The sequence below is a fragment of the Ictalurus punctatus genome, chromosome 10 (assembly GCF_001660625.3).
Source record: "Ictalurus punctatus breed USDA103 chromosome 10, Coco_2.0, whole genome shotgun sequence".
In the NCBI taxonomy this organism is placed as follows: domain Eukaryota; kingdom Metazoa; phylum Chordata; class Actinopteri; order Siluriformes; family Ictaluridae; genus Ictalurus; species Ictalurus punctatus.
This window is the reverse complement of record NC_030425.2, coordinates 18,158,197-18,180,396: the sequence shown is the minus strand read 5'-3', so window position 1 is coordinate 18,180,396 and position 22,200 is coordinate 18,158,197. Positions and strand designations below refer to the sequence as shown.

Below are 22,200 nucleotides of genomic sequence, written 5' to 3'. Positions count from 1 at the left end.
CAGCTCGTCGCACTCTCACTCGTGGTCAATGAAATCTGACTCCTGCTGATCTGATCTGCGACTCTGACTCATTCAGCTCATGCTGAATTGAGCAGACGCGTTCAGTTTTTAACACCCGGTTCCCGGGAACACCGGCTATCGCAGCAAGCCTAATTGTAAAATTAGGATCTTTCTCTAATACACATATACCTTAATTTGTTTAATTATATTAGCTGATCCTGAGAAACAGGATACCAGTCATGATCATGCATTTTTCATGTTTGTGTTTGAAAGTTAGCCTACTAGGCAGCACTGGTGTAATGATCTGTCAATTTAGATCAATGCATCAATTTAAAATGCAATAATTAAAATGAATCAATGCAACAGTCATAAATAGATTATTATTGAGTATATGTCACAAAAAGTCATTTGGTGAAAAAGGAGAAACAACGTGTATGTAAAAAATATTCATATTTTAAACTGATGTGTAAAAAAGCTAGCAGGGTGATTTGCCTCTGTGATACTATAGTACTTCTCTACACCATCATCATCATCATCACCACCATCATCTTCTCTACATCATCATCATCATCATCATCATCATCATCATCATCACCATCATCTTTTACAAATTAATGGCAGGCCTACCACAAAACTGTCATAGAGATATTTTATGGCAACATTATTAATCAGGCAAGACAGTAGAATCTAAATTTATAGTTTATAGCCACCTATTTAGCATGCACTAAATCTACATGTGGCTTTGTGAAGGTATTCAGAGATTCTGAGTGTAAAACAGACTTAGATGGTTTCTGCTTTAGTATGACACAATGTTATCTATAAACATATAAAAAAGATGTTACAAAGATGTAAAAACCATTTAGTGTTCTGCACTGTTCTGTTCTGCACTAGTATTAGACATACACTCTACAAAATAATTCAGTGGCTTTGTAAATATCACAATAAAAAAAGCTTTACTAACGTAATAAAATCTCTGAATATCAATTAAGTGATTCTTTGAGTTTCTTTGAGAATGAGACAAATATGTTGCCTGTGCACTTACTGATGCAGGTGAATTAGCCTGCTGTTGCAACAAAAATGACTTAAAACTATTTTGTCACATGATACAGACCAAATATATTTACTTTTTTTCTTTAAAATACTGCTTTTATTTTTATTTTACATCATTTATATTTTATGAAAATTACATGTAAATTAAAACATGACAAGGTCAGTGGATTCACAAAATTCCATGTTAAGGGAATATTCAGAACCTTTGCTGGAGTTTATAGGTATCATATGAGTTATAGTGATGGGAATACTCCTGTGACAAGATGAGATATTTTGTAATGGATATGACTGTTTTTGACTGGTTTTCACCTTCTATAAAAAGCATGTATATGTAGACATAAATCTTTATATCCTGTGGGAAAAGAGGTTTAGCGCTTTTTCATCAGTATAATGTCATTCCAGAAAGTGTTCTCAGAGACACTAAATCTACACCAATATCCCATAATGATGATAGATAGCATCTTACCTGTTGCTACACTGTCCTTTAATCATTATAATATATCCTGTAAATAGTAAGAGTAGCATCTTGGCATACACTGATGAAAAAGCAGTTCTCAGCATGGGGAAACCTTAAACAAGCAAGTGTGTTCTATAATGCTTTAAAGCTTTATAAACTCTGAGGCATTAAGTGATGGTTGGCAGTTGCTTGGTGTCACGAACCTTACGTAATGGAGGTTAGGATGGATGCAAGTGCAGTAAAAGACGTTTATTAGAGAGAGAGGCAGGCAGACAAATCCAAAACGGTAATCCAAAGCGTGGTCTAATAACAGGCAAAAGGTCTGGCGATATACAAACAGGCATAAACTGGGAGAGACTAGAATCGAAAACGAGGAATGAGGAACGAGAAACAAAGTCATGACTCAAGATGAGAAACAATCAACAACCGCTTGGTAATGAGAAACTCAATACTACATGCCATGCACAGAGACACGAGGGGTTTATATTACAAACGTAATCATAGGTTAAACACAGGACAGCTGAAAACAATGATGGAACACATTCGGGAAACAACCAGTGACAAAACAGGGGCGGAGACAGAACATAACCATAACAAAAACATGTGTCCAATGTAAACAAAGTCAATGTCATGAAGACCTAAAAGTGTGCGTTCGTTAAGGGCTCGTGCACCGAGCTTGTGCACGAGCTTGCTCTTCGGTTTTCCGAGCACGCTGAATATTGCAGCGCTGACTCAAGGGGAAATCGTGACACTTGGCTGCTATGCTCTGAATTCAAACTCCACCTCTCTCACCTCATCTCCTCAGGGGAAATACCAGGCTGTGTATTAGCAAACTTATAATTCCTTACACAATGTGAAATGCTGCATTCCCAAAAGGAAGTAATAAAGTAACAATATGTACTTCTTTGGACTATTAGTCACTACATTTTAAAATATATCAGCTCATCTATAATTGACATATATATGGAAGTTATGCAGTGACCTTTTTGCATCACAAAACTTTAAAGAATGGATCAAAATTCCAAACAAAGAAAAATTCTAAAAGAGTGCTGATAAGAACATGAGATCTTTTTATTTATTTATTTTATGTTTAAGGTAGTTTGGACAACAACCAGAAGAAAAAAACCCTTTCAATATTCAAGAATTCTTCACAGACCTAAAAATAAAGAAATAAATAATAGATGCAAGTGACTTTATGAGTATTCTTTAAACCTAGACATGGCTAAGATTAGCCTAATTTCACAAACATATCAGACACTCCATGGGCAACAATTCCTTTCACTGTACCTATTGGCTACCTCTTAGTGTGTAAGCTCATCTGTACCATCAGTGCCTGTAGCGGACCCCGTCCATTTGATGGCAAAAACTTTACTGGTTATTTTTAAGTGAGTTTTTTGCATGGCCAGTGTATTTCTGATAGTGGAGTTATGAACAGTGACCTTTATTGATGCAAGAGAAGCCAGTAGTTCCTTTGATGTTGTCCTTGGCTCTTTTGTGACTTGCTGGATGAGTAGTTGCTGTGCTCTTGGAGGAATTTTGGAAAGTCAGCCACTTCTGGGAAGGTTCACTACTGTGCCGAGTTTTTCCATTTGGAGTTAATGGCTCTCACTGTGGTTCATTGGAGTCCCAGAGCCTTTGAAATAGCTTTGTAACCCTTCCCAGACGGATGTATTTCAATCATCTCCTCCTCATCATTTCTGGAATTTCTTTAAATTTTGGCATAGTGCGTTACTGGATAATACCTTTTAACCAACTTCATACTGTTGAAAATGTTCTATTTAAGTGTTGATTTGATTGAACAGGGCTAGCAGTAATCAGGCCTGGTTGCGTTAGCGTGAACTTGAACTTTGAATTTGAACAGGGAAGTCCCAGCCCATTTTCTGCTCTTTTATACTCTTTGGTTGAGTTTTGAAAAGCTGAGCTGAGCTGAAACGTGCAGTGAAAATTAACGAGAGCTCAGAGCTCTGCTGACATTCTACCTCCCTTACGAATTTTACTCCAAACTAATACCCACTGGGTTCTATAACCAGTTTGCAATTAACATTATTGCAGGGGTACATTTTATAAAATGCAATGCAAAGTAAAGAAAAAAGTCAATGGTCAAAACATGGTTTATTAGAGAAAAACATAAATAGGTATTTTATTCAGTTACAAACATACAAGCTCTTTGTAAGATGTATGAGAGAGCATTTTTGCTATGATGTAGAGTGAGTGTTTTTCACCTATTTCTATTAATTTAATGGCACTGTAATGACCAACAGAATAATGGCACTGCAGAATATATTATATATATATATATATATATATATATATATATATATATATATATATATATATATATATATATATATGTATATTGTGATAACATTGCATAGTCGACTACTATGTGTGACACAGCAGGAATTTAAATTATATCAGTACAGAATCATATTAACAGAACACAACTATGCTTACATATTTGGCGAAAGTTACTATAATGAATCAGTTGACATCCTGAGTTGATAATATGGTGCATTTGCACTGACATAGTGACATATAGCAGTGTTATGCCCGGTAATACATTCATGATACTATACATCATTTGATTTTGGTATAAAATCACTGAAATGAAAAATCATGCAGATATCGGCTTCCTGCATTATTTGAATACTGACTTGTACATCCAAAATCATGCAGGGGTCAAATGTAGTGGCTTGGGGTACTATAAATTATTGTTAAGTTTAGGATTTTAACCCAATTTTTTTTTTTTTTTTTTTTTTTTTTTTTTTTACAATTTAGGTCAAGTCCACACAGTAAATTTTAAATTTGAAAGCACAAATCTTTTCTCATCTGCTTTGCTTTCCCATCAGCAATAAAACAGCATTTTTAGCAACCAAAGTGCATCTTTTTGTGACTGCTCTCCAAAAGGGAATATGTCTGAAAATGAAGGTTTTTTGTGTTGTAGTGTATATGAGGGAAAAACTAACCTTTCAAAAATGCTGACAAATAATGGTCATATGACCTCCACAATTAAAAGATGGCAGAACTTCGACTGGCATCAATCATTTATGGAAATGAGAATTGTTCAATACTTGCTCGCCAAAGGTGATGCTTAAGGTGTCACTTTTTGAATCTTCTTCACTGTAATCTTAATGTTTCCATTAACCTTAGCCTGGATGAGTCTGGAAAACTGCAATAAACAGAAATAAAGTAAAATATTTACAGTGCTGTGAAAAACGACTTGCTGATTTCTTCTGTTTTTGTGTATATCTCATACTAAATAGTTTTAGATCTTCAAATGAAATACAACGTAAAACAAAGGCATTTTTAATTTATTTATAAACATTTTTATAAAAAAGTAATCCAATACCCATCACCTATGTGAAAAACTATTTGCCCCCTTAAACCTAAAATCTGGTTGTGCCACCTTTAACAGCAATAACTGAAACCAAATGCTTCCGATAACTGGAGATCAGTTTTTCACTTACTTCTAGGACTAGGACTTACTCCTATGCTTTGGATCATTGTCTTGCTGCATAATCCAGTTGAGCCTGAGTTTCAATTTACGGACTGAACACCGGACATTCTCCTTTAGGATTTTCTGGTAGAGAGCAGAATTCATGTTTCCCTCAATTACTGTAAGTTGCCCAGGCCCGGAAGCAGCAAAGCATCCCAACCACCATGCTTGACCATAGATACGATGTTCTTTTTGTTGAATTGGTTTATGCCAGATGTAATGAGACCCCTGTTTTCCAAACAGTTCCACTTTCGACTCATCAATCCACAGAACAGTCTCACAAAATGTTCATCAAGGTGTGTTTTGGCAAAATTCAGATGAGCCTTAATGTTCTTCTGGGTTAGCAGTGGTTTTCACCTCGCCAATCTTCCATGGATGCCATTTTGCCCAGTGTATTTCTGATAGTGGAGTCATGAACAGTGACCTTTATTGATGCAAGAGAGGCCTGTAGGTCCTTTGATGTTGTCCTTGGCTCTTTTGTGATTGTATTCTTGGAGGGCTTTGGAACGACAGCCACTTCTGTGAAGGTTCACTACTGTAAGTTTTTTTTCCCATTTGGAGTTAATGACTCTCACTGTGGTCCTGTGGAGTCCCAGAGCCTTTGAAATATCTTTGCAACCCTTCCAAGACTGATGTATTTCAATCAACTTCTTCCTCATAATTTCTGGAATTTCTTTCAATTTTGCCATAGTATATTACTGGGTAAGACCTTTTAATCAACTTCATGCTGTTCAAAAAGTTCTATTTAAGTGTTGATTTGATTGAACAGTGTTTTCAGTAATGAAGCCTGGTTGCGTCTAGTCCAGCTGAACCCCATTATGAATGCAGTTTCATAGATTTGGGGAATTAGTAACTACGGGGGCAAATACATTTTGACGCCGGCCCAGGCTGCCATGATGGATACGGACTCTATAGGAACCTTTATTAAAACTGGCTAAAAAGAGCAAATGAATTAATTAAACAGAAACTTTTTGAGTGTTAGTAAGAATAAAAATGAGCTCAGCGTCAAGCTGTACTGTCGCTGGCTGCCTCACCAACAGCAACAAACTTTTGAGTTTTGTGATAATTTGCAAATTGCTGTGGTATAAGAGGAAAACACTTTTTCATGGCTTTTTTCCCCTACAACAGGACAGACACCCCATAATGTTTTACTCATTTATCTATATTCCAAATGATACACACAAATCTAATGGGTATAGTAAACATATATTTGGAGTATAGCATGAAGCATGCCCTTACCTCCTCTATATAGATAATGATTTTGTCATTGCTTAGTTCAGTGACAGATAGCATCCTAACCACTGCTTGAGCAAATGCTGTAGAGTCTGGAGAAATCAAAACAGATAAACAGAATAGTTATTTTTAATAATAAGACAAATCACACAACTAAAAACAATCTTTTTTGGTTTGAAATGTAAACAATATCAAGGGTTAATATAAGAAAAACAGTACTTGTTGATGGTGGAGCTGTTGGTGGTTGAATTGTTCGTGGAGAGGTGGTTTTGTTGGTGGTTGTTGGAGGGGTTATAGTTGTTTCTGGAACTGTGCTTTTGCTGGTTGTTGTTGAAGGAGTTGTAAGTGTTTTTAGAAAGGTGGTTATGTTTGTTGGAGTAGTTGTGGTGGTAGTTATATTTAGAGAAGTTGTTGTAGAGGTGGTTGCTAGAGATATGGTTGTGCCGGTTGCTTCTATAGTTTTTAGACTGGCATTTATTAGGTTTATGGGTGTTGTTAGACTAGTCGTTGTGGTGGTGGTTGCTATATTTGGTGGAGTTATGGGTGTTGTTCGAGAGGTAGCTGTTGTTGGAGAGATGGTTGTGATATATGTAGGTGTTGTCAGTCCAGCGGTTGTGATGATAGTTGTTGTATTTGGATTACTTGTTGGTATTGTTGCAGAAGTGGTTGTTGCAGAAATGATTGTGCTGATTGTTGTATAAGGAGTTGTTGTTTTTGGAGAGGTGGTTATGATGTTTATTGGCATTGTTGGACTAGTGGTTGTGGGAGACATTACTGTACCTGGAGGAGTTATTGGTGTTGTAGAAATGGTTGCTGGAGAAACAGTTGTACTGGTTGTTATTGAAGGACTTGTTTTTGGAGAGGTGGATATGATGTGTATGGGCATTATTGGATTAGTGTATGTGATGGTGGTTGTTCTTTTTATTCTTGTGGGAATTGTGGGTGTTGTTGCAGAGAAGGTTAGAGAAATGGTTTTGCTGGTTGTTGTTGGAGTTGCCATTGCTGGACTAGTGGTTGTGGTGGTTTCTGTGTTCGGAGGAGTTATGGGTGTTGTTGGAGAGATGTTTGTGATAGTCATAGTTTTTGGACCAGTGGTTGTGATGGTGGCTGTGGTATTTGGATTTGTTGTTGGTGTTGTTGGAAAGGTGGTTGTAGAAGAAATGGATGTGCTAGTTGTTGCTGTAGAAGAGGTTGAAGTTGTTTTTGGAGATGCAGTTATTAGGTTTAGGGGCATTGTTGGACTAGTGGTTGTGGTGGGGTTTGCTGTATTTGTAAGAGTTGTGGGTGTTGTTGGAGAGGTAGCTGTTGTTGGAGAGATGGATGTGATAGTTGTAGTTGTTCTCAGACCATTGATTATGGTGGCCATTATTGTTGGAGATGTGGCTGTTGTTGCTGGAGCTACAGATGTTGAGTGTGGAGCTGTAGATGCTACAAAAACAGAAGGTGTTGTGGTGGTACTTGAGGGAAATGTGGTTGTGTTTTTTTTTTTAGTGGTAGTTGCTGGAACTGTGGAGGTTAGTGTGTTATTTGTTTTGGTTATTGGTATTGTAAGTGCTGTTGTGATTGGATGGGTGGTTATTGTGGTTGATTTGGTATTTTTACTAGTTGTTGTTCTTGGAGGGGTGGTTGTTAGTGTAATTACTGATGGAATAGAAGTTGTTGGTGAAAAAATGGTTGTTGAAGATGTGGTTGGAGTAAATTGAGCTATACTTGTTGATAGAAAGGAGGGAGTTGAAGATATGGATATTACAGCTATAGTTGGAGCTGGAGATGGTGAATCTGTAGCAGGTGAAATTTTAACTGTTGATTGTAGTAATGCAAATGTTGAGGGCAGATCTGATAAAGTTGGAGGTGATATTTCAGTGGTAGATGGTGTTTGTGAAGCAGGTGAAAGTACAGATGGAAATAATGGACTTGAAAATGTTACACTTGATTCTTGTGTTGCATATGATGAAGAGAAAGCTCTCGGTGTTGACTGATAGTCTACAGTGGTTTTCACTTTTATTGCTGAAGATGTCAAGGTCAAATCTGTAGAAGATTCTGGAACGATAGATGCTATAACCGATGGTGCTGATAAATTTCCGGGAGATTTAGGTGTTGATGACTGATCTGTAGAAGATTCTGGGGAAGTATAAAGGGATGCTGTAACTGATGGTGTTGCTGAAGTTTCTAGAGATTCCGTTGTTGGTGAGTGATATGTTGATGATTCCGGGGAAGTATATGGAAATTCTGTAATTGTTTGTGTTGACGTTTCTGGGGATTCAGATGTTGAGTGATCTGGAGATGATTCTGGTGAAACAACATGTGATACTGTAGCCAATGGTGTTGATAAACATTCTAGATATTCAGATGTTGATGACTGATCTGTATAGGATTCTGTTGAAGTAGATGGTGACATTGTAACTGCTTGTGTTGCTGAAGTTACTGGAGATTCAGTGGTTGGTGAGTGATCTGTAGATAATTCTGAGAAAGTAGATGGTGATCCACTAACTGCTTGTGTTCCTGAAGTTTCTGGAGATTTAGATGTTGACTGATCTGTAGATAATTCTGCAAAAGTAAAAGCTGATGGTGCAAACAATGGTGTGAATAAAGTTCCTGGAGATTCAGATGTCAATAAATTGTCTGTAAATTCAGATGTGGATGACTGATCTGTAGATGATTCTGGTGAAGTAAGTGGTGACATTGTAACTGCTTGTGTTGCTGAAGTTTCTGGATATTCAGGAGTTGATGAGTGATACGTTGAATGTAAAGAGGTATATGGAGATGCTGAAATCACTTGTGTTGATGTTTCTGAAGATTCAGATGTTGAGTGATCTGTAGATGATTCTGGTGAAGTTGATGGTGATGCTGTAACTGCTTGTGTTACTGAAGTTTCTGGAGACTCAGGTCTTGAAGAGGGATATGTTGATGATTCTTGGGAAGTATATGAAACTGCTGTAATCATTTGTGTTGATGTTTCTGGAAATTCAGATGTTGAGTGATCTGTAGATGATTCTGGTGATGTAGATGGTGATGCTGTAAATGCTTGTGGTGCTGAAGTTTCTGGAGATTCAAGTGCTGATGAATGATATCTTGACGATTGTGGGGAAGTATTTGGAGATCCAGAAATTGTTTGTGTTGATGTTTCTGAAGGTTCAGATGTTGAGTGATCTGTAGATGATTCTGGTGAAGATGATGGTGATGCTGTAACTGCTTGTGTTGCTGAAGTTTCTGGATATTCAAGTGTTGATAAGTGATCTATAGATAATTCAGAGAAAGTAGATGTTGTTGCACCAGCCGTTTGTGCTACTGAAGATTCTGGAGATTTAGATGTTGTTGACTGATCTGTAGAGGATTCTGGTGAAGTAGATGGTGCAGCTGTACCTGCTTGTGTTGCTGATATTTCTGTAGATTCAGGTGTTGATGAGTGATATGTTGATGATTGTGGGAAAGTATATGGAGATCCTGAAATCGTTTGTGTTGATGTTTTTGGAGATTCAGATGTTGAGTGATCTAAACGTGATTCAGGTGATGTAGATGGTGATTCTGTAAATGTTTGTGGTGCTGAAGTTTCTGGAGATTCAGGTGTTGATGAGTGATGGGTTGATGATTGTGGGGAAGAATATGGAGATTCTGAAATCATTTGTGTTGATGTTTCTGAAAGTTCAGATGTTGAGTGATCTGTAGATGATTCTGGTGAAGTTGATGGTGATGCTGTAACTGCTTGTGTTGCTGAAGTTTCTGGATATTCAAGTGTTGATAAGTGATCTATAGATAATTCAGAGAAAGTAAATGGTGTTGCACCAACTCTTTGTGCTGCCGACGTTTCTGGAGATTTAGATGTTGTTGACTGATCTGTAGTGGATTCTGGTGATGTACATGGTGCTGCTGTCCCTGCTTGTGTCGCTGAAGTTTCTGGAGATTCTACTGTTGATAAGTGATCTGTAGATAATTCTGGAAAAGTAGATGGCGACATTGTAGCCGATGGTGTTGCTGAAGTTTCTGGAGATTCATTTGTTGATGAGTGATCTGTAGATGATTCTGGTGAAGTAGGTGGTGATGCTGTAACTGAGTGTGTTGCTGAAGTTTCTGGAAATTCAGTTGAGTGATATGTTGATGATTCTGGGGAAGTATATAGAAATTCTGTAATCATTTTTGTTGATGTTTCTGAAGATTCAGATGTTGAGTGATCTGTAGATGAGTCTGGTGAAGTAGATAATGACATTGTAACTAATGCTGTTGCTGAAGTTACTAGAGATTCAGTTGTTGATAAGTGATCTGTAGATAATTCAGAGAAAGTAGATGGTGTTTCGCCAACTGTTTGCACGGCTGAAGTTTCTGGAGATTTAGATGTTGTTGACTGATCTGTAGAAGATTCTGCAAAAGTAAAAGCTGATGGTGCAAACAATGGTGTGGATAAAGTTCCTGGAGATTCAGATGTCAATAAATTGTCTGTAAATTCAGATGTGGATGACTGATCTGTAGATGATTCTGGTGAAGTAAGTGGTGACATTGTAACTGCTTGTGTTGCTGAAGTTTCTGGATATTCAGGTGTTGATGAGTGATATGTTGAATGTAAAGAGGTATATTGAAATTCTGTAATAATTTTTGTTGATGTTTCTGCAGATTCAGATGTTGAGTTATCTGTAGATGATTCAGGTGAAGTAGATGGTGCTGCTGTAACTAATGGTGTTGCTGAAGTTACTGGAGATTCAGTTGTTGATAAGTGATCTGTAGATAATTCAGAGAAAGTAGATGTTGTTGCACCAGCTGTTTGTGCTGCTGAAGATTCTGGAGATTTAGATGTTGTTGACTGATCTGTAGAGGATTCTGGTGAAGTAGATGGTGCAGCTGTACCTGCTTGTGTTGCTGATATTTCTGTAGATTCAGGTGTTGATGAGTGATGTCTTGACGATTGTGGGGAAGTATTTGGAGATCCGGAAATGGTTTGTGTTGATGTTTCTGGAGATTCAGATGTTGAGTGATCTGTACGTGATTCAGGTGATGTAGATGGTGATTCTGTAAATGCTTGTGGTGCTGAAGTTTCTGGAGATTCAGGTGTTGATGAGTGATAGGTGGATGATTGTGGGGAAGAATATGGAGATTCTGAAATCATTTGTGTTGATGTTTCTGAAAGTTCAGATGTTGAGTGATCTGTAGATGATTCTGGTGAAGTTGATGGTGATGCTGTAACTGCTTGTGTTGCTGAAGTTTCTGGATATTCAAGTGTTGATAAGTGATCTATAGATAATTCAGAGAAAGTAAATGGTGTTGCACCAACTCTTTGTGCTGCCGACGTTTCTGGAGATTTAGATGTTGTTGACTGATCTGTAGTGGATTCTGGTGATGTACATGGTGCTGCTGTCCCTGCTTGTGTCGCTGAAGTTTCTGGAGATTCTACTGTTGATAAGTGATCTGTAGATAATTCTGGAAAAGTAGATGGCGACATTGTAGCCGATGGTGTTGCTGAAGTTTCTGGAGATTCATTTGTTGATGAGTGATCTGTAGATGATTCTGGTGAAGTAGGTGGTGATGCTGTAACTGAGTGTGTTGCTGAAGTTTCTGGAAATTCAGTTGAGTGATATGTTGATGATTCTGGGGAAGTATATAGAAATTCTGTAATCATTTTTGTTGATGTTTCTGAAGATTCAGATGTTGAGTGATCTGTAGATGAGTCTGGTGAAGTAGATAATGACATTGTAACTAATGCTGTTGCTGAAGTTACTAGAGATTCAGTTGTTGATAAGTGATCTGTAGATAATTCAGAGAAAGTAGATGGTGTTTCGCCAACTGTTTGCACGGCTGAAGTTTCTGGAGATTTAGATGTTGTTGACTGATCTGTAGAAGATTCTGCAAAAGTAAAAGCTGATGGTGCAAACAATGGTGTGGATAAAGTTCCTGGAGATTCAGATGTCAATAAATTGTCTGTAAATTCAGATGTGGATGACTGATCTGTAGATGATTCTGGTGAAGTAAGTGGTGACATTGTAACTGCTTGTGTTGCTGAAGTTTCTGGATATTCAGGTGTTGATGAGTGATATGTTGAATGTAAAGAGGTATATTGAAATTCTGTAATAATTTTTGTTGATGTTTCTGCAGATTCAGATGTTGAGTTATCTGTAGATGATTCAGGTGAAGTAGATGGTGCTGCTGTAACTAATGGTGTTGCTGAAGTTACTGGAGATTCAGTTGTTGATAAGTGATCTGTAGATAATTCAGAGAAAGTAGATGTTGTTGCACCAGCTGTTTGTGCTGCTGAAGATTCTGGAGATTTAGATGTTGTTGACTGATCTGTAGAGGATTCTGGTGAAGTAGATGGTGCAGCTGTACCTGCTTGTGTAGCTGATATTTCTGTAGATTCAGGTGTTGATGAGTGATGTCTTGACGATTGTGGGGAAGTATTTGGAGATCCGGAAATGGTTTGTGTTGATGTTTCTGGAGATTCAGATGTTGAGTGATCTGTACGTGATTCAGGTGATGTAGATGGTGATTCTGTAAATGCTTGTGGTGCTGAAGTTTCTGGAGATTCAGGTGTTGATGAGTGATAGGTGGATGATTGTGGGGAAGAATATGGAGATTCTGAAATCATTTGTGTTGATGTTTCTGAAGGTTTAGATGTTGAGTGATCTGTAGATGATTCTGGTGAAGTTGATGGTGATGCTGTAACTGCTTGTGTTGCTGAAGTTTCTGGATATTCAAGTGTTGATAAGTGATCTATAGATAATTCAGAGAAAGTAAATGGTGTTGCACCAACTCCTTGTGCTGCCGGCGTTTCTGGAGATTTAGATGTTGTTGACTGATCTGTAGTGGATTCTGGTGATGTACATGGTGCTGCTGTCCCTGCTTGTGTCGCTGAAGTTTCTGGAGATTCAACTGTTGATAAGTGATCTATAGATAATTCTGAAAAAGTAGATGGCGACATTGTAACTGATGGTGTTGCTGAAGCTTCTGCAGATTCATTTGTTGATGAGTGATCTGTAGATAATTCTGAGAAAGTAGATGGTGATGCAGTAACTGTTTCTTCTGCTGAAGTTTCTGGAGACTCAGGTCTTGAAGAGGGATATGTTGATGATTCTTGGGAAGTATATGAAACTGCTGTAATCATTTGTGTTGATGTTTCTGGAAATTCAGATGTTGAGTGATCTGTAGATGATTCTGGTGATGTAGATGGTGATGCTGTAAATGCTTGTGGTGCTGAAGTTTCTGGAGATTCAAGTGCTGATGAATGATATCTTGACGATTGTGGGGAAGTATTTGGAGATCCAGAAATTGTTTGTGTTGATGTTTCTGAAGGTTCAGATGTTGAGTGATCTGTAGATGATTCTGGTGAAGATGATGGTGATGCTGTAACTGCTTGTGTTGCTGAAGTTTCTGGATATTCAAGTGTTGATAAGTGATCTATAGATAATTCAGAGAAAGTAGATGTTGTTGCACCAGCTATTTGTGCTGCTGAAGATTCTGGAGATTTAGATGTTGTTGACTGATCTGTAGAGGATTCTGGTGAAGTAGATGGTGCAGCTGTACCTGCTTGTGTTGCTGATATTTCTGTAGATTCAGGTGTTGATGAGTGATATGTTGATGATTGTGGGAAAGTATATGGAGATCCTGAAATCGTTTGTGTTGATGTTTTTGGAGATTCAGATGTTGAGTGATCTAAACGTGATTCAGGTGATGTAGATGGTGATTCTGTAAATGTTTGTGGTGCTGAAGTTTCTGGAGATTCAGGTGTTGATGAGTGATGGGTTGATGATTGTGGGGAAGAATATGGAGATTCTGAAATCATTTGTGTTGATGTTTCTGAAGGTTCAGATGTTGAGTGATCTGTAGATGATTCTGGTGAAGTTGATGGTGATGCTGTAACTGCTTGTGTTGCTGAAGTTTCTGGATATTCAAGTGTTGATAAGTGATCTATAGATAATTCAGAGAAAGTAAATGGTGTTGCACCAACTCTTTGTGCTGCCGACGTTTCTGGAGATTTAGATGTTGTTGACTGATCTGTAGTGGATTCTGGTGATGTACATGGTGCTGCTGTCCCTGCTTGTGTCGCTGAAGTTTCTGGAGATTCTACTGTTGATAAGTGATCTGTAGATAATTCTGGAAAAGTAGATGGCGACATTGTAGCTGATGGTGTTGCTGAAGTTTCTGGAGATTCATTTGTTGATGAATGATCTGTAGATGAGTCTGGTGAAGTAGGTGGTGATGCTGTAACTGAGTGTGTTGCTGAAGTTTCTGGAAATTCAGTTGAGTGATATGTTAATGATTCTGGGGAAGTATATAGAAATTCTGTAATCATTTTTGTTGATGTTTCTGAAGATTCAGATGTTGAGTGATCTGTAGATGAGTCTGGTGAAGTAGATAATGACATTGTAACTAATGCTGTTGCTGAAGTTACTAGAGATTCAGTTGTTGATAAGTGATCTGTAGATAATTCAGAGAAAGTAGATGGTGTTTCGCCAACTGTTTGCACGGCTGAAGTTTCTGGAGATTTAGATGTTGTTGACTGATCTGTAGAATATTCTGCAAAAGTAAAAGCTGATGGTGCAAACAATGGTGTGGATAAAGTTCCTGGAGATTCAGATGTCAATAAATTGTCTGTAAATTCAGATGTGGATGACTGATCTGTAGATGATTCTGGTGAAGTAAGTGGTGACATTGTAACTGCTTGTGTTGCTGAAGTTTCTGGATATTCAGGTGTTGATGAGTGATATGTTGAATGTAAAGAGGTATATTGAAATTCTGTAATAATTTTTGTTGATGTTTCTGCAGATTCAGATGTTGAGTTATCTGTAGATGATTCAGGTGAAGTAGATGGTGCTGCTGTAACTAATGGTGTTGCTGAAGTTACTGGAGATTCAGTTGTTGATAAGTGATCTGTAGATAATTCAGAGAAAGTAGATGTTGTTGCACCAGCTGTTTGTGCTGCTGAAGATTCTGGAGATTTAGATGTTGTTGACTGATCTGTAGAGGATTCTGGTGAAGTAGATGGTGCAGCTGTACCTGCTTGTGTTGCTGATATTTCTGTAGATTCAGGTGTTGATGAGTGATGTCTTGACGATTGTGGGGAAGTATTTGGAGATCCGGAAATGGTTTGTGTTGATGTTTCTGGAGATTCAGATGTTGAGTGATCTGTACGTGATTCAGGTGATGTAGATGGTGATTCTGTAAATGCTTGTGGTGCTGAAGTTTCTGGAGATTCAGGTGTTGATGAGTGATAGGTGGATGATTGTGGGGAAGAATATGGAGATTCTGAAATCATTTGTGTTGATGTTTCTGAAGGTTTAGATGTTGAGTGATCTGTAGATGATTCTGGTGAAGTTGATGGTGATGCTGTAACTGCTTGTGTTGCGGAAGTTTCTGGATATTCAAGTGTTGATAAGTGATCTATAGATAATTCAGAGAAAGTAAATGGTGTTGCACCAACTCTTTGTGCTGCCGACGTTTCTGGAGATTTAGATGTTGTTGACTGATCTGTAGTGGATTCTGGTGATGTACATGGTGCTGCTGTCCCTGCTTGTGTCGCTGAAGTTTCTGGAGATTCTACTGTTGATAAGTGATCTGTAGATAATTCTGGAAAAGTAGATGGCGACATTGTAGCTGATGGTGTTGCTGAAGTTTCTGGAGATTCATTTGTTGATGAATGATCTGTAGATGAGTCTGGTGAAGTAGTTGGTGATGCTGTAACTGAGTGTGTTGCTGAAGTTTCTGGAAATTCAGTTGAGTGATATGTTAATGATTCTGGGGAAGTATATAGAAATTCTGTAATCATTTTTGTTGATGTTTCTGAAGATTCAGATGTTGAGTGATCTGTAGATGAGTCTGGTGAAGTAGATAATGACATTGTAACTAATGCTGTTGCTGAAGTTACTAGAGATTCAGTTGTTGATAAGTGATCTGTAGATAATTCAGAGAAAGTAGATGGTGTTTCGCCAACTGTTTGCACGGCTGAAGTTTCTGGAGATTTAGATGTTGTTGACTGATCTGTAGAAGATTCTGCAAAAGTAAAAGCTGATGGTGCAAACAATGGTGTGGATAAAGTTCCTGGAGATTCAGATGTCAATAAATTGTCTGTAAATTCAGATGTGGATGACTGATCTGTAGATGATTCTGGTGAAGTAAGTGGTGACATTGTAACTGCTTGTGTTGCTGAAGTTTCTGGATATTCAGGTGTTGATGAGTGATATGTTGAATGTAAAGAGGTATATTGAAATTCTGTAATAATTTTTGTTGATGTTTCTGCAGATTCAGATGTTGAGTTATCTGTAGATGATTCAGGTGAAGTAGATGGTGCTGCTGTAACTAATGGTGTTGCTGAAGTTACTGGAGATTCAGTTGTTGATAAGTGATCTGTAGATAATTCAGAGAAAGTAGATGTTGTTGCACCAGCTGTTTGTGCTGCTGAAGATTCTGGAGATTTAGATGTTGTTGACTGATCTGTAGAGGATTCTGGTGAAGTAGATGGTGCAGCTGTACCTGCTTGTGTTGCTGATATTTCTGTAGATTCAGGTGTTGATGAGTGATGTCTTGACGATTGTGGGGAAGTATTTGGAGATCCGGAAATGGTTTGTGTTGATGTTTCTGGAGATTCAGATGTTGAGTGATCTGTACGTGATTCAGGTGATGTAGATGGTGATTCTGTAAATGCTTGTGGTGCTGAAGTTTCTGGAGATTCAGGTGTTGATGAGTGATAGGTGGATGATTGTGGGGAAGAATATGGAGATTCTGAAATCATTTGTGTTGATGTTTCTGAAAGTTCAGATGTTGAGTGATCTGTAGATGATTCTGGTGAAGTTGATGGTGATGCTGTAACTGCTTGTGTTGCTGAAGTTTCTGGATATTCAAGTGTTGATAAGTGATCTATAGATAATTCAGAGAAAGTAAATGGTGTTGCACCAACTCTTTGTGCTGCCGACGTTTCTGGAGATTTAGATGTTGTTGACTGATCTGTAGTGGATTCTGGTGATGTACATGGTGCTGCTGTCCCTGCTTGTGTCGCTGAAGTTTCTGGAGATTCTACTGTTGATAAGTGATCTGTAGATAATTCTGGAAAAGTAGATGGCGACATTGTAGCTGATGGTGTTGCTGAAGTTTCTGGAGATTCATTTGTTGATGAATGATCTGTAGATGAGTCTGGTGAAGTAGGTGGTGATGCTGTAACTGAGTGTGTTGCTGAAGTTTCTGGAAATTCAGTTGAGTGATATGTTAATGATTCTGGGGAAGTATATAGAAATTCTGTAATCATTTTTGTTGATGTTTCTGAAGATTCAGATGTTGAGTGATCTGTAGATGAGTCTGGTGAAGTAGATAATGACATTGTAACTAATGCTGTTGCTGAAGTTACTAGAGATTCAGTTGTTGATAAGTGATCTGTAGATAATTCAGAGAAAGTAGATGGTGTTTCGCCAACTGTTTGCACGGCTGAAGTTTCTGGAGATTTAGATGTTGTTGACTGATCTGTAGAAGATTCTGCAAAAGTAAAAGCTGATGGTGCAAACAATGGTGTGGATAAAGTTCCTGGAGATTCAGATGTCAATAAATTGTCTGTAAATTCAGATGTGGATGACTGATCTGTAGATGATTCTGGTGAAGTAAGTGGTGACATTGTAACTGCTTGTGTTGCTGAAGTTTCTGGATATTCAGGTGTTGATGAGTGATATGTTGAATGTAAAGAGGTATATTGAAATTCTGTAATAATTTTTGTTGATGTTTCTGCAGATTCAGATGTTGAGTTATCTGTAGATGATTCAGGTGAAGTAGATGGTGCTGCTGTAACTAATGGTGTTGCTGAAGTTACTGGAGATTCAGTTGTTGATAAGTGATCTGTAGATAATTCAGAGAAAGTAGATGTTGTTGCACCAGCTGTTTGTGCTGCTGAAGATTCTGGAGATTTAGATGTTGTTGACTGATCTGTAGAGGATTCTGGTGAAGTAGATGGTGCAGCTGTACCTGCTTGTGTTGCTGATATTTCTGTAGATTCAGGTGTTGATGAGTGATGTCTTGACGATTGTGGGGAAGTATTTGGAGATCCGGAAATGGTTTGTGTTGATGTTTCTGGAGATTCAGATGTTGAGTGATCTGTACGTGATTCAGGTGATGTAGATGGTGATTCTGTAAATGCTTGTGGTGCTGAAGTTTCTGGAGATTCAGGTGTTGATGAGTGATAGGTGGATGATTGTGGGGAAGAATATGGAGATTCTGAAATCATTTGTGTTGATGTTTCTGAAGGTTTAGATGTTGAGTGATCTGTAGATGATTCTGGTGAAGTTGATGGTGATGCTGTAACTGCTTGTGTTGCTGAAGTTTCTGGATATTCAAGTGTTGATAAGTGATCTATAGATAATTCAGAGAAAGTAAATGGTGTTGCACCAACTCCTTGTGCTGCCGGCGTTTCTGGAGATTTAGATGTTGTTGACTGATCTGTAGTGGATTCTGGTGATGTACATGGTGCTGCTGTCCCAGCTTGTTTCGCTGAAGTTTCTGGAGATTCAACTGTTAATAAGTGATCTATAGATAATTCTGAAAAAGTAGATGGCGACATTGTAACTGATGGTGTTGCTGAAGCTTCTGCAGATTCATTTGTTGATGAGTGATCTGTAGATAATTCTGAGAAAGTAGATGGCGACATTGTAACTGATGGTGTTGCTGAAGCTTCTGCAGATTCATTTGTTGATGAGTGATCTGTAGATAATTCTGAGAAAGTAGATGGTGATGCAGTAACTGTTTCTTCTGCTGAAGTTTCTGGAGACTCAGGTCTTGAAGAGGGATATGTTGATGATTCTTGGGATGTATATGAAACTGCTGTAATCATTTGTGTTGATGTTTCTGGAAATTCAGATGTTGAGTGATCTGTAGATGATTCTGGTGATGTAGATGGTGATGCTGTAAATGCTTGTGGTGCTGAAGTTTCTAGAGATTCAAGTGCTGATGAATGATATCTTGACGATTGTGGGGAAGTATTTGGAGATCCAGAAATTGTTTGTGTTGATGTTTCTGAAGGTTCAGATGTTGAGTGATCTGTAGATGATTCTGGTGAAGATGATGGTGATGCTGTAACTGCTTGTGTTGCTGAAGTTTCTGGATATTCAAGTGTTGATAAGTGATCTATAGATAATTCAGAGAAAGTAGATGTTGTTGCACCAGCTGTTTGTGCTGCTGAAGATTCTGGAGATTTAGATGATGTTGACTGATCTGTAGAGGATTCTGGTGAAGTAGATGGTGCAGCTGTACCTGCTTGTGTTGCTGATATTTCTGTAGATTCAGGTGTTGATGAGTAATATGTTGATGATTGTGGGAAAGTATATGGAGATCCTGAAATTGTTTGTGTTGATGTTTTTGGAGATTCAGATGTTGAGTGATCTAAACGTGATTCAGGTGATGTAGATGGTGATTCTGTAAATGTTTGTGGTGCTGAAGTTTCTGGAGATTCAGGTGTTGATGAGTGATGGGTTGATGATTGTGGGGAAGAATATGGAGATTCTGAAATCATTTGTGTTGATGTTTCTGAAGGTTCAGATGTTGAGTGATCTGTAGATGATTCTGGTGAAGTTGATGGTGATGCTGTAACTGCTTGTGTTGCGGAAGTTTCTGGATATTCAAGTGTTGATAAGTGATCTATAGATAATTCAGAGAAAGTAAATGGTGTTGCACCAACTCTTTGTGCTGCCGACGTTTCTGGAGATTTAGATGTTGTTGACTGATCTGTAGTGGATTCTGGTGATGTACATGGTGCTGCTGTCCCTGCTTGTGTCGCTGAAGTTTCTGGAGATTCTACTGTTGATAAGTGATCTGTAGATAATTCTGGAAAAGTAGATGGCGACATTGTAGCTGATGGTGTTGCTGAAGTTTCTGGAGATTCATTTGTTGATGAATGATCTGTAGATGAGTCTGGTGAAGTAGGTGGTGATGCTGTAACTGAGTGTGTTGCTGAAGTTTCTGGAAATTCAGTTGAGTGATATGTTAATGATTCTGGGGAAGTATATAGAAATTCTGTAATCATTTTTGTTGATGTTTCTGAAGATTCAGATGTTGAGTGATCTGTAGATGAGTCTGGTGAAGTAGATAATGACATTGTAACTAATGCTGTTGCTGAAGTTACTAGAGATTCAGTTGTTGATAAGTGATCTGTAGATAATTCAGAGAAAGTAGATGGTGTTTCGCCAACTGTTTGCACGGCTGAAGTTTCTGGAGATTTAGATGTTGTTGACTGATCTGTAGAAGATTCTGCAAAAGTAAAAGCTGATGGTGCAAACAATGGTGTGGATAAAGTTCCTGGAGATTCAGATGTCAATAAATTGTCTGTAAATTCAGATGTGGATGACTGATCTGTAGATGATTCTGGTGAAATAAGTGGTGACATTGTAACTGCTTGTGTTGCTGAAGTTTCTGGATATTCAGGTGTTGATGAGTGATATGTTGAATGTAAAGAGGTATATTGAAATTCTGTAATAATTTTTGTTGATGTTTCTGCAGATTCAGATGTTGAGTTATCTGTAGATGATTCAGGTGAAGTAGATGGTGCTGCTGTAACTAATGGTGTTGCTGAAGTTACTGGAGATTCAGTTGTTGATAAGTGATCTGTAGATAATTCAGAGAAAGTAGATGTTGTTGCACCAGCTGTTTGTGCTGCTGAAGATTCTGGAGATTTAGATGTTGTTGACTGATCTGTAGAGGATTCTGGTGAAGTAGATGGTGCAGCTGTACCTGCTTGTGTTGCTGATATTTCTGTAGATTCAGGTGTTGATGAGTGATGTCTTGACGATTGTGGGGAAGTATTTGGAGATCCGGAAATGGTTTGTGTTGATGTTTCTGGAGATTCAGATGTTGAGTGATCTGTACGTGATTCAGGTGATGTAGATGGTGATTCTGTAAATGCTTGTGGTGCTGAAGTTTCTGGAGATTCAGGTGTTGATGAGTGATAGGTGGATGATTGTGGGGAAGAATATGGAGATTCTGAAATCATTTGTGTTGATGTTTCTGAAGGTTTAGATGTTGAGTGATCTGTAGATGATTCTGGTGAAGTTGATGGTGATGCTGTAACTGCTTGTGTTGCTGAAGTTTCTGGATATTCAAGTGTTGATAAGTGATCTATAGATAATTCAGAGAAAGTAAATGGTGTTGCACCAACTCCTTGTGCTGCCGACGTTTCTGGAGATTTAGATGTTGTTGACTGATCTGTAGTGGATTCTGGTGATGTACATGGTGCTGCTGTCCCAGCTTGTGTCGCTGAAGTTTCTGGAGATTCTACTGTTGATAAGTGATCTGTTGATAATTCTGAAAAAGTAGATGGTGACATTGTAGCTGATGGTGTTGCTGAAGTTTCTGGAGATTCATTTGTTGATGAGTGATCTGTAGATGATTCTGGTGAAGTAGGTGGTGATGCTGTAACTGAGTGTGTTGCTGAAGTTTCTTGAAATTCAGTTGAGTGATATGTTGATGAGTCTGGGGAAGTATATAGAAATTCTGTAATCATTTTTGTTGATGTTTCTGAAGATTCAGATGTTGAGTGATCTGTAGATGATTCTGGTGAAGTAGATAATGACATTGTAACTAATGCTGTTGCTGAAGTTACTAGAGATTCAGTTGTTGATAAGTGATCTGTAGATAATTCAGAGAAAGTAGATGGTGTTTCGCCAACTGTTTGCACGGCTGAAGTTTCTGGAGATTTAGATCTTGTTGACTGATCTGTAGAAGATTCTGCAAAAGTAAAAGCTGATGGTGCAAACAATGGTGTGGATAAAGTTCCTGGAGATTCAGATGTCAATAAATTGTCTGTAAATTCTGATGTGGATGACTGATCTGTAGATGATTCTGGTGAAGTAAGTGGTGACATTGTAACTGCTTGTGTTGCTGAAGTTTCTGGATATTCAGGTGTTGATGAGTGATATGTTTGCTCTGCTGATGTTTCTGGAGATGTTGATGACTGAGATGTAATGATCTGACATTCTGTGGAAATTAAGAGTGATAGTGTAATCAGTGTTGTTAATGAACT

General features: G+C 38.1%; 1 protein-coding gene across 1 annotated transcript; it reads right to left on the bottom strand.

The window, feature by feature from the left end:
* Positions 1 to 3,600: 3,600 nt before the first annotated feature.
* LOC108271246 (mucin-12) lies at positions 3,601 to 20,568 on the bottom strand. The gene is made up of 3 exons (XM_017478683.3): positions 6,456 to 20,568; positions 6,243 to 6,328; positions 3,601 to 4,676 (listed from the first exon to the last, which is right to left on the bottom strand). Exons 1-3 carry the CDS (start codon positions 20,566 to 20,568, stop codon positions 4,599 to 4,601), a joined length of 14,277 nt encoding a protein of 4,758 aa, XP_017334172.2. The 3' UTR covers positions 3,601 to 4,598.
* Between the last annotated feature and the right edge of the window lie 1,632 nt (positions 20,569 to 22,200).